Source organism: Chroicocephalus ridibundus, chromosome 1, assembly GCF_963924245.1.
Source record: "Chroicocephalus ridibundus chromosome 1, bChrRid1.1, whole genome shotgun sequence".
Taxonomy (NCBI): Eukaryota; Metazoa; Chordata; class Aves; order Charadriiformes; family Laridae; genus Chroicocephalus; species Chroicocephalus ridibundus.
In genome coordinates, this window is record NC_086284.1 from 177,057,083 (window position 1) to 177,069,135 (window position 12,053).

Consider the following 12,053-nt stretch of genomic DNA (forward strand, 5'->3'; position numbering starts at 1 on the left):
ATACATCTTTGCAAAATTTTATTTTCCCTCACACACCTGGTTGCCTTTTATGTAGTTTTGTGAAAGACCTTTTTTTTCTTCCTTCTATCTGAACTTTACTTAAAATCTTGAGGTGAGATTTTTATTAGAAATTCAGTTTTTTGCGTCTCAGTATCAGTTTTCAGGGTAGTTTTTCTAGGTAGATTCTTGCAGGGTTATTTCTTGCTGCTATAAACTGCAACAACAGGCTGGAAATTCCTTACAACTAAAGTAATGTCAGCTAGTGATACGTGACAGGCCACTCAGGAATGGCTACTGCAGACCTGTTTACACTAGTCTACAGTATTGTGAGTTCTAAAGGCCTAGGCAGCTTTTGAACTTCTTATAACATCCAAGAATGAAAAAACCATGAAATCAATTTCTAGAAAACCCAAGTACTTTTCCCTTTGCTACACTGGGTAATCTCAGGAGCAAACAGAAAAGCCTCTTGTTCCTTGTATGAGAAAAACACAGCCAGCAGTGGTCACAGATAGAAGCTGATGGTTGATTTCATGTTCATTAAATCCTTTTTAGCAGTTTTTCTTTTGATGCTACTTTTCTATTACATTTCTAACAGTGTTAGTATGAATGTAGTATTTTTCCACGGAAGCTTGAAAATGATTGTCCATAAAGGTCATTTTATTCTTTTTCCAAGTGGTTATGTTTAAGTGTGTTATCCAGGGTTTTAATCTTTAATTTGAAGCTTCTTTTTAGCTCGCATCAAGAACAACCTTCTTTAATATGAGTTTGATAAATAATGGCTTTTTTACAGGGACTCGTCTGCTAGCTCAATACGTGGTGGCAGTTCTTACACCAGGAGAAAATGGGAGGAAGATGTCAAGAAAAACAGTTTGAATGAAGGTCCTACATCATTAAACACAAGTTATCAAAGAAGGTGTGGGATTTTCTCTTGTCTTTTTTTATCAAAATAAGCTTACAAATTAAAAGAAAAATTATCTACTGAATCACTTTGTAAGGACAGTTTAAAATTGAATGGTGACATGTTAAAATGTTCAGAGTATTTGCAAAGTATGTACTTATGCTGATGCAATGCTTATGCTGATTTTAAAGCTACATCATTTTAACTAGCTTTGAGTGTTGCAGCAACTGCTATATAATTAAAATTATATGCTTCCTTTTTCCGTTGTTTATTTCAGTTTGAGGTTTGTTTGACTCTTTCTGGAATAGCTCAGTAGCCAAAGACAACTATTTTAAATGTTGTAGTAGAGATAATTTTGCTTGATATCTTAAAAGGGGAAAAATGTTGTCTCTGTCGAATTTTGGTTTTGCGTGACAGTATCGGAGGTCTTGGGCTACTCTCCATAATAATGGTAGATTATAGCCACACCTGCCTTGAGTATGAGCATCATAGAAAGCATACGTAAAACTCACTTGAATGCGAAGTAAATGATGGTTAATATGAAAATAACTTTCAGGTATGTGTGGTTCCTATCTTGCAGGATTTTCTCAGAAGGAATCATATCCTGCAAATATATACATGATTAACTTTACTCCGTTGTATAGTTTCAGTATGGCTATTAGAGTAAAGTTCTTCATTGGAATTAGTGGAGCATTAACTATCTAAAATGAATAGATCAAAAGGAGAAGTTGTCATTCAGGTAGCTAAGCTGCATATTGATATGTGCTGCTGATGATACGTGGTGACGGGTATTTAACTTTTTTTTTTGTCTTGACATTGATGTTGTCAGTGACATGTCAGGCTGTTTCGTACAGCATAATAAATCTACATTTTAAATACATTTTAAATTGCATGTGGTGCTTTAACAGTGTATTGCCTTAGTTGTTCTTGTACAATTATTTTTTTCTTTATCATTTTAGAATTGATAGTAATAGAAAAAATGATCAATTGCAGAATGACAAAGAAGCATCTTTCCTTACATTTTTTGCAGTTAGGAATATGATGTTCTGTCTCTCTTAACTGTGGGTTCTGAGGTTTAGTCATGGACAAACATCCCGATTTGGTAATGCAAAATTTGTTCATCCAGAACCAATGAAAAAAATGTGGAAACCACTGGATCTTCTTTACAACTTGAAGAGCAAGGGAAAAGCATGAGTGGGAGGTTAATCTTTCTGGGAATGATTAAAGTTCAAAAAAAGAAAAAGAAAAGGCAATGCATTTAATTGGTTGAAAATTATAAGAGGAGTAATATTGAAGACATTTTCTTTTCTGACAAGCTGTGGAGTAAAATTCTGCGTTTTCTGAGGTATTCAGTGTGGGTGAAACAGCAGTTTAAAACTGGGACATTAGGGGTCCTTTATGAATAGTAGTATCTTGATCGCAGTAGATGCGATCAAGACAGTCATACACAAACCAGTGAGATTCCATTCTTTAGCTCCTCCTCTTGTGGAGAAATGGTGAGGACTAAGGGACACTTCTGCTGCCCTCTGAAGTCATAAATTAAAAGATTTAGTCAAAGAAATAGTGAAGAAAATGGCTTTTGAAAATGCTTCTTTTACCCCAGTAGTTTCTGAGACTCAACTGAGACACAGAATACACCGGCAGGAATTTAATGGATCATTCACAGCTTTGTAATATTTTAAGGAGCAAAGATAAGTAACACAATGCATTCATTGTACATGTCTCTCCTTCAGTGGCTCCTTTGGTAGAAGACAAGATGATTTGATTAGTTCTAATGTTCCAAGTACTGCATCAACAGTTACCTCTTCTGCTGGTCTTCAGAAAACACTGCCTGCCAGCGCAAACACTACTACAAAGAGTACAACGGGTTCTACTTCAGCAGGTGTACAAAGCAGGTAATGGCACCAGCACACTGCTTTTTTCTTTTTTTTTGTCAGGTCTATTGTGTGCTTATGTATGTGCATGCGTTCTTGTTTAGTAGATCCTGGGGCTCTGGATTTTTTCACTTTCCTGTTAAATTTGTTTTAATTTTATACAATTTGGCTCGAAAATTGTGAATGGCTTTCTCCTGTAAAGTGACAGCCATGTTGGCATAAAAGAATGTGGAAGGGTGAAGAGTTCAATTATTGTGAACTGTTCCATTCTTAATTTATTCAATTTAATAGCTCAAGTTGAGCTTTCATAGTAGAGACATTTCTCAGTTTGCTTTTAAAAAAAAATCCATCCCTCAATTTACATGTTATTAGTTGTTTAGTAAAGTGCTTTCATTGTTTAGCTGTTTCCTTTTCTCTTTTTTTGTGTTGCTGCTTGTTATGCTGTAGTACCTCAAATCGTTTGTGGGCTGAGGATAGTACTGAGAAAGAAAAGGACAGTGTTCCTACAGCAGTGACCGTTCCTGTTGCACCATCTGTTGTAAATGCCACAGCCACTACCACAGCCATGACTACAGCTACTTCTGGCACTGTGTCCTCAACGTCAGAGGTCAGGGAGAGACGGAGGTGTGTAAAGGTCCTAAGAGTAATGTCGCTCTTATACAAAAAGGTTTTTGTTTTTTTCTTATTTAAAGGAATGTGTTGGTTACCCCAAATTTGGATATTGCAGTATGTAAAGCAGTGGTTTTGCTTCCTGTGTATTGAAACAACTAGCAATATGCCTCGATTTGTGTAAGAGCTTAATACCGGTAGAGATCATTCATGAAACTTAAACTTCGATATTCTATATTTTTGACTGGCCTTGGGTTCTCATTTGGTATGCAGTATTTTCATATTGCTGTTTCCGTTAATAGATTAAATGGAGTCCTCTTAAAAATACCCATAATGAAACTGCAAAAATGCTGAATTGAAAATAAGAAAATCAGTAATTAATTACTTACTACAGGTGCATTGCTGCTGATGGTGCTACTGTGCCACTGGCAGTATGCTAATAAGTTACAGCGGAGCATTTGTTCAGTCATTTTGGTGCCTGGCACTCCTGAGGAGAGAGTATTGAACCCAACACATTCTGTTTATTTCATTGCATCGTTTAGGGTCTCTTCTATTTGAAACGTAATACACAGTTATAAATGCAATGCTTTAAGAGTATTATTCAGTGTGAAGGATTAGTAAGAATCTGATGTAAATCTTAAGAATACAGTGCTTTTTCTGTTATAGTTACATGGTGGATGAGTTAAGATGCATAGTTAAGGTGCATAGTTACGTTTCCATAGAGTTGTTACCTACTATTTATGGAAGCAAAAGTAAGATTTCATAAGGTTGCTAATTCGTGTTAGCTTTCCCTGGGTTCTTCTTCTTCTGGATATTTATAAATGTTTATCCTTTAACCCTTCTGCTGAAATGCAAATTCAGATTTCTGTGTTGCTCCCGTAGGAGTTTTGAACTGTAGCTCCTGTATCGGTGCCAGATGCGCGTATCTCTCTATGTTCACAGAGATAATGAAGATGTTTGTTCTTGCAGAAGAACTGGATTCTAAGGCAGCAATATTTAAAGATTCCTCATAGCTTTATGCCTATTTAGGATAGTCTGTTTTCCGTAGTCTTCCTTTTGTACCCAAAACTGAGATGAAATAACTTCTGTGAAATGGGGATTTTTTTTTTTCTTCCCCACCATGATTTAGGAGGTGCCCACATGTGCTTACAACCCATTTCAATAACAACCGTAGTTGGGACCTGCATTTTCCATAGCAAAATTTGGCTGAATCCAAGAAAGGAAAAGCAAAACCAACAAAACGCATCTTTTTTTTCTAAAGTAGTTCAAATTTTAAAATGCAAATGCTATTTCAGTGTCACATGAGCTAGAAAAGCAAGGAAATTTAGAATTAAGGCTTTTGCTGTCTCGTTTGCTCTTACTAGTGTGTGTATACTAATGCGCATATACTACATACGTTTTAGATACCTGCAATTGGCCTGAAATTCCTTGTTTTTATCTGACTTTGGGCCGATTGTGTAATATAGTGTTGCAGATGTATTATTGATGGCTTATTAAACTATCCATTAAATCTTAGAATTGAGCAAAACTGGAATAATTAGTGCATGCATGTGAGAAGGTAGCACTCTAAATATCAGCACATGCATATCTATCTATATATACAGATACATATATATGTGCATGTGTGTGTAGCTATGTATGTTTATATGCACATGAAAAATTTGTCTGTATAAGAAATATATGCTAAATATTTTCTTAAGAAATGAAGTTGGTTAATCCATATTTATAGACTGAAAGTGTGTATTTAGAAAGTATGTTCGAAATAGTATTTCAAAGAATATTTGAAAAGTAAGGACATTATAAATTACTTTTAGTAACAAAGCATGTAATGGTGCATCCTTTTGGAATAGCTGAAGAAGCTATATTCTTTACCGAATTTTTAGGGTTGGTTTAGAGAAACAGGGAAGAGAATGACAAACGTGAATCTTTAAATCTTTGTATCATGAATAATAGCGCATAGGTGACCTGCGTGGCATACACAAGGGGTGCCAGGGAAAAGGGCACTTTCCGCTCTGAGAGCAGCTGTAGTGTGCTCCTGGCGAGTTGGGAGTTTTCATTTTCCGTCAGTGAAGTTTAAAGTATTTCATATTTATTGGAGGGTAGGATTGTATACACTGGTTACTAAAGAGCAAGTTATATGGAGTAATTTGTAGCAATTTTCAAACCCTAAAGATTACACCTGGTCTGCAATCAAGACCCCCTAGGTAGGTGGTATTTCAGATTGTGTTAGTTAAAGCAGCTAAAAAGTACCCTTCTCCTGATACAGATGGGGCCTAGGGTTCTAGGAAAATGGAAAGTATCAAAAATGCTGTTTGCAAGAGAACGAGATAGGGAAATCAAATAAATATAGTGGGATTTTTTTCAGATGTTCCATAAAATAGGCGATGTTTTTACATTTGTAAGTATAGCAGCTAGTTATAAATATTTTCCTGCGTTCTAGGAGTAATTCGTTTAATAGAGATAGAACATGGGTAGTAATCCATAGGTCTGTGTCAATGGAGTTTATTTTTAAAACTTAGAGTTGTTTTAGAACTGGTTTTAGTATGTGCTAACAAATATATAATTAGGTGACCAAAGAACTGCTCTTTCCATAGATAAATGATTTAATTGTTAATAGGCGATGGCTTTTGAAACATCATCACTAGCCAATTATTGAATCATTAGCCAATTATTCTTAACTAATGACATTTCAAAATATAAACAATCAGAAAACATTGCAGAATCTGAATCTGCTATTTTTAATGTAGCTAATTTTATGATCTAAAGAACCTCAGAGAGGTTTTGTGTTTTAAGCAACCTTTTAGCAACCTTCTGATTTTGCTTTTTCAAATTTTCTCATTTTTAGCTAACCTAAGGATTTTTAAAAAATGTTAAATTGTAGCAGCATTCCCAGAATATTCTAGAATAGAAAATCAACAAACGTATTCAAAACTTTTAAGTTCTTTATTGATGGTTTTACATACCTACATACATATATACACATGCTACATACATACAAATATATACATTTATGCATATATATGTATCTCTTCTTTTTTATCTCAGTTACACAGATTGGAGAATTTCTTTAAAGAGTCCAGACCTTGTATGTCTACTCTAGTAGCCTTTTGGCTTTGATTACAATTACCTGCTTACTTTGCAGGTTTTTTGTGGGTTTCATGAAGATTTATTTTTAAGCACAGTTTTTTCAAAGGGAGTTGGGTTACTCAAAGCATGGATGATTCATGCGAAAATACGGTAACCACCTCCGCAGAGGTTTTTAATCTCTGGTGCAGTAGATGGTATAATTAGATTTTCTGCATTAGCAGTACATTTAGCTTTTTCTAAAAGTCTACAGGTTATGTTGAAAGTTCATACACACACAGAGATACGTATTTTGTGTACACACGTGTAACTGGCTGTATCTCTTGAGGTCTTCTACCCCTAAGTTGGTAGGCTAGTGAAATACCAAAAAAGCTAGGTTATATTTAGAGAAAATGGTAAAAAGAAATCTGAAGTAAGTAGGAAAACACTGTATATTTTAATTGAATTCTAAGGCTGCTATCTTAATGAATAGATTAATATGGTAGAGATGAAACGTCTAAAATGTAATCCATCTTATATGGATCGTTATGGATTTTCTTCCAGTTGCTTTGGTTTTCAGTCATACTGTGTTTGGGGTTTTTTCTGACCATTTAATATATTTGTACAAAAATTATCATTTGCTAATTTTGCTTGTGATTAACTCTTTAGATCATACCTCACTCCAGTACGGGATGAAGAGTCAGAGTCCCAAAGAAAAGCTAGATCCAGGCAAGCAAGACAGTCTAGAAGATCTACGCAGGTACAGTTTTATTAAAGCTTCTACATTTATGGTAATATACCCATGTAGCTCCCTGAGTACAGTGAAGTTTTAATTTCCCAGTAAACCTCCAAAACTGGTGTGTCTTCCTGATATAAAACAACTTGCACCAGATGTAATAAAGCCTCTTTTTTTCCCTTTTTCCCCTGAAAGCTTTAGGACCCTTCATTGTGTGCTGAAAGTTGCTTTTTCTAATCACTGAAGAGTGACTTAATACAAATTTGAAAGCAGAGACTCATCCAGTGAAAGGAGGTTCTTGATTCTGGTGAAATGGCTTATTCGAGTAATTGTGCCTGATGTTATGTAGCTGTTTAAGAATTTAAATTCTTCAAGAACTAACAGCTATATGCTTCTGGCTGAAGACTTAATGTAGGCATAGCATACTGTATTTGCTTCCATTTCTAAGTCTTTTTTCAGTGCGTGGACTACTGAAGATAATGTGATTGAGCTGACCAACGTATGGATAGCTAATAAGATCCATGTCATAAAAAAAATACATTCAGCCTAGTTTCTGTGGACGCAGAAGAGTACTAAGGAAGTCTTTTCTTTCAAAAATATTTAGTATGCTTACAATGATACTGGAAGGATCTAGTGGGTTCTTAAATGATTTCTATATGATTTTCTATGTGATCTGTATGTTTAACTAAAAATTGCGTTGCTGGAGAATCTGTGGTAGTTCACATTACAGCAAACACTTGCCACTAATCAAAGAGGGATGTTTGGTTCCAAGATTTGAGAGAAAAGCTTATATGTAGAATAGATCAGTAAAATTTATTTCTTAATAGATAGAAATAATTTTCTTAAGCTGAATTTTGTCTTTAAGATATGTATTTATATCATATGATCATCCACATGAATACAAGTTATATTTTGAAATGTTGTTTGCTGACTTCTGTTTTCACAGGGCGTAACACTGACAGATCTTCAAGAAGCTGAAAAAACTATAGGAAGAAGTCGTCCAACGCGAACCAGAGAACAGGAAAATGAAGAAAAAGAAAAAGAAGAGAAAGAAAAGCAAGACAAAGAAAAACAGGAAGAAAAGAAAGAATCTGAAACTAAAGATGATGATTATAGACAAAGATATTCCCGAACTGTTGAAGAGGTATTTTCATGATGGGTCTCTTTAGGTAGAGAAATTATATGAATCTTAACTCCAATTATAATATTATAATTTTGGTACTTCTATAGGATTTATTTATTTATTTAAATGTTTTCATATCCTGTGGTTTATATTTTTTTAATCTTGGTAAATTAATTTTTACATTTTTCTGCTGAATAGCCATATCATCGCTATAGACCAACTTCAACTTCAGCTACTTCATCGTCCACCTCTTCGCTCTCCACCTCCACTAGCTCTCTTTCAACTTCAAGTCAACTAAACAGACCAAACAGCCTTATAGGTATAACTTCTGCCTATTCTCGGAGTGGAACAAAGGAAAGTGAGAGAGGTAGGAGTACTGTTTGTGAAGGGGTTTTTTTTGTTGTTTTAATTGACAAAGGGCTGATTATATTTCTAAAGATAGTTCAAAATGGGATGTGGTAGGTAAGACCACTGGAGGTGTATCTTAACTCTCGTCTCCTGTAACAAATTCCAAAACTTGCATATATAGAGAAAAAAAGATTTTCTGTACTTGGTGTTTTGCAACCGTTTAGTATGTGAATCTGTGTTTTCCGTTGGTGGGTCACAGAGACGTCAAATACACTGTCTTCAGTATCCACGTAGTGCTTTAATTTCTGCTTTAACACAGCAACAATAACAAAATACCACATTTCAGAGTTTAAATACTTGCAGGTATTGAGGAGGAATTTTACTTGATTAAATAATTGCTAAATAATAGGGTTTGTTTCAGTCTTTCCACATTAAAGGACTGGAAGCATGCTTTAAGGAGCTCTCAGGGTTTCCGGAGCAGTTGATAACAAAGGGAAGGGGATATTTGCAGTGGTAGTTCAGAATAGTTAATGGAACCATACTTCTAGATACTTGATTGGTTTATGTCATCTTAAGACGAGGATCAGATGTGTGATTCAGAGGTCAGAAAAAAGCTTTTCTCTGATGTCACAGGGGTTTTGCCCTCATTTCAAATGTGAATCACCTGCTATAATTCTCAGAGATGTTGTGCCTGATCAGTTGCCTGTCAAAGGAGGAGGCTGGTGACATCCAGCGTGATCTCCTGTTCTCTCTTGGAGGCATGCCGCTGTTGACGTGGGAGAAATACTTTAATTCCAGTTATTGATCGGTAACTTGAATAGGATTACTGATTAAAATTGATAATTTTCTTATACAGAACATCAGATTAAATGATCCATTGATCAAATCTCAATTTACTATATAGCAGTATTGCCATGTTCCCTAGACTGGGATTTTCTGAGGAAGTTATTAGGGCTAAGCTTCAGGGATACGCTTTCTGATTTTTTTCCCTCTGTCCTAACCTGAAATGAAATTTGGATTAAGGTTCTTCAATAACGCATGCTTGCTCTAGGAAACTCTTTCTAGACTGTTCTATGGAAGAGATTTTCATGGGTAAATATTAGGTACAGCAGGGTTTTTTTCAAGTTATGACTTTAGGAGGAGAAATACATTACCATCTGAAAGCCCAGAGGTAAAATCATCATTTATTTAAAGGAAAGTTACATGTTCACCTTGAATATTTGTATTTCTTTCTTTTCTGTTTAATTCTTGTGTCACACTAAAACGTTTATTTACCTCTGAAGACGAGTGACGGTAAAGTTCTTAGTGGTGCTTCTATCTGAACTCAAATCTGTGGTTTCTTCCTTTAATAAAAGAACAGCAGACTGAATAGGCTGCATGATAAAATAAGTAAATAGATTCGGTTTGGGCAGGTTTGTTTAATAGTTTTTTTGGTACAAATTACTTGTAAACATATAGGGGAGCAAGCACAATCCTGAGGTATTATGTCGGTTTTGAATTGCAATTGCATTTCTTTTAAAGAAAAAGGAAATATATAATATAGTATTAATCTAATCTAGGAAATCCCATTTTATTCTTCCTTCGAGCAAAAATGGAGAGGGCTGTGATGAAAAGGGGGGACTCTTAAGGAGGGCTTAACAGGCTTTTAAAAGTTTGGGGTTTTTAATATCAAATTCTTGAGGTAAGCAAAAAAACTTGTTTGATGAAGAACAGTGAAGAATTATCTCCTCTTATTTTGTACTTTTATACGTCTAGTGACACAGATGTTTAGAATTATTACACGGCAGTTTTGAAAATTGAATTTTAAGTCTAATTTGTAGTGTATTACTGTTAGATTGAAATGTTCTGTTTAGGTGGCTGAGATGGAATTAGTATTTTGCAGTTGCTATTCAAGAATTGGAACAATGTTTATAGTATTTTAGAGCTATATTCTGAGGAATGTATGTTACAGCAAACCATGTATGGGTTAAGAAGCTCTTTAACAAATTTATTTCAGGTAAGAAAAATTGTAAGCATTTTAAAGACTGAGAATGATTTCAGAAAATTAGATTGTATCATACAATGAGTAAGAAAGTTGTTATTAACAGAAGGGGGCAAAAAAGAGGAAGAAAAGGAAGAAGATAAGTCACAGCCTAAGACTATAAGGGAAAGGCGGCGACCAAGAGAAAAACGACGATCTACAGGAGTTTCTTTTTGGACTCAAGATGTAAGTAGCGACTGCTACTGCTGATTTATAGCCTTAGCTTGTAGCAATATGGAATGTGTATAGTGTATTCTGAGAACAGAGAATAGTTTAGAGTAATACAGTATATAACTAATTGTTCTGGGAAAACTGATGCTTGTTCAAGCTATGTATTCTCTGTTGCTCTGTTTTGAAGCTTTCAGGAGCAAAATCAAAATTAAGTCTAAGTTATGTTGAGAATGCTAAAAAGAATTCTAAAATACTGTAATAAGCATAACTTAATAGGAATTAATCGTAATCTAAGGAAAAAATAATCATTGAACAATTCTTTTCTATGGCATGCATACCAAAGCTGTAAGAATGAGACTCGTTATCTGGCACATTACGAGTAGCCACATACTTAAAACTGAAAGAACTGCTGTCAGGTTAGAAGGGTTATAGTTGATGTTTCAGCCAAATCCCTTTCCCTTTTCTTTGTCATGGGACCAGTATGTAATTTTGTAAAAGCAAGATCTTCCTGTGCCAAATACAAAGTTCTGCTTCCTTCAGTACGGAAAACATGTACTTGTTTGAGAATTTTCATCATATAACCCATATATTCTCTATACATTTTAGTTAGGTAGAGTTTCACTGCTCTTAGATTCTCATCTTTAAAGTCTAGAATGCCTTAAAATCTCAGTAAGCTTTGAAGAGTTTAATTATTTTTCCTCTCCCATGTCTTTCACCAGAGTGATGAAAATGAACAGGAACACCAATCTGATTCAGAAGAAGGAACAAATAAGAAAGAAACTCAGGTACTTTTTGAAAGTTAATTAGTATATTAACTTTCTAACAGATGCATTTTGTTAATAAAATTTCTGTTGCAGTTGGATTCAATTAAAAGAGTACGTAAGGTCGAGTTCTTAAGAATGCTTTCTCATTGATCATTTGTGGCCATGATTCAGTACCCTTTCCTTTGCAGGCTGTAATAACAATTTTTAACATATTAACAATGGCTAAAACTCATGTTTTTCATTCTGATTATGTAGAATTAGCATCCAGAAAATGTAGCTGAAATTTCTGACACATAGGTCAGGGACATGTCGCAGCAAGTTAATGGAGGGAGCTTTTAGTTTCTACCTTGGAAATATCCTTGTTCCATCTGTTCTGTTATTTTCAGATAAATGATGTCCAGTGACTTATGTGCAGTAATTAAAACCTTTTAAAAGTGGTGTCAATAA

At 34.8% G+C, this 12,053-nt stretch overlaps 1 protein-coding gene across 1 annotated transcript in view; it reads left to right on the top strand.

Moving 5' to 3' along the window:
• PPP1R12A (protein phosphatase 1 regulatory subunit 12A) overlaps nucleotides 1-12,053 on the top strand; it is a 123,070-nt gene that overhangs the window by 90,130 nt on the left and 20,887 nt on the right. The window contains exons 12-19 of the mRNA XM_063322875.1: nucleotides 791-913; nucleotides 2,632-2,793; nucleotides 3,220-3,396; nucleotides 7,114-7,204; nucleotides 8,127-8,324; nucleotides 8,502-8,670; nucleotides 10,739-10,857; nucleotides 11,562-11,627. Of these exons, the coding sequence (XP_063178945.1) occupies nucleotides 791-913; nucleotides 2,632-2,793; nucleotides 3,220-3,396; nucleotides 7,114-7,204; nucleotides 8,127-8,324; nucleotides 8,502-8,670; nucleotides 10,739-10,857; nucleotides 11,562-11,627 (1,105 nt within the window). The remainder of the gene's footprint in view (nucleotides 1-790; nucleotides 914-2,631; nucleotides 2,794-3,219; nucleotides 3,397-7,113; nucleotides 7,205-8,126; nucleotides 8,325-8,501; nucleotides 8,671-10,738; nucleotides 10,858-11,561; nucleotides 11,628-12,053) is intronic.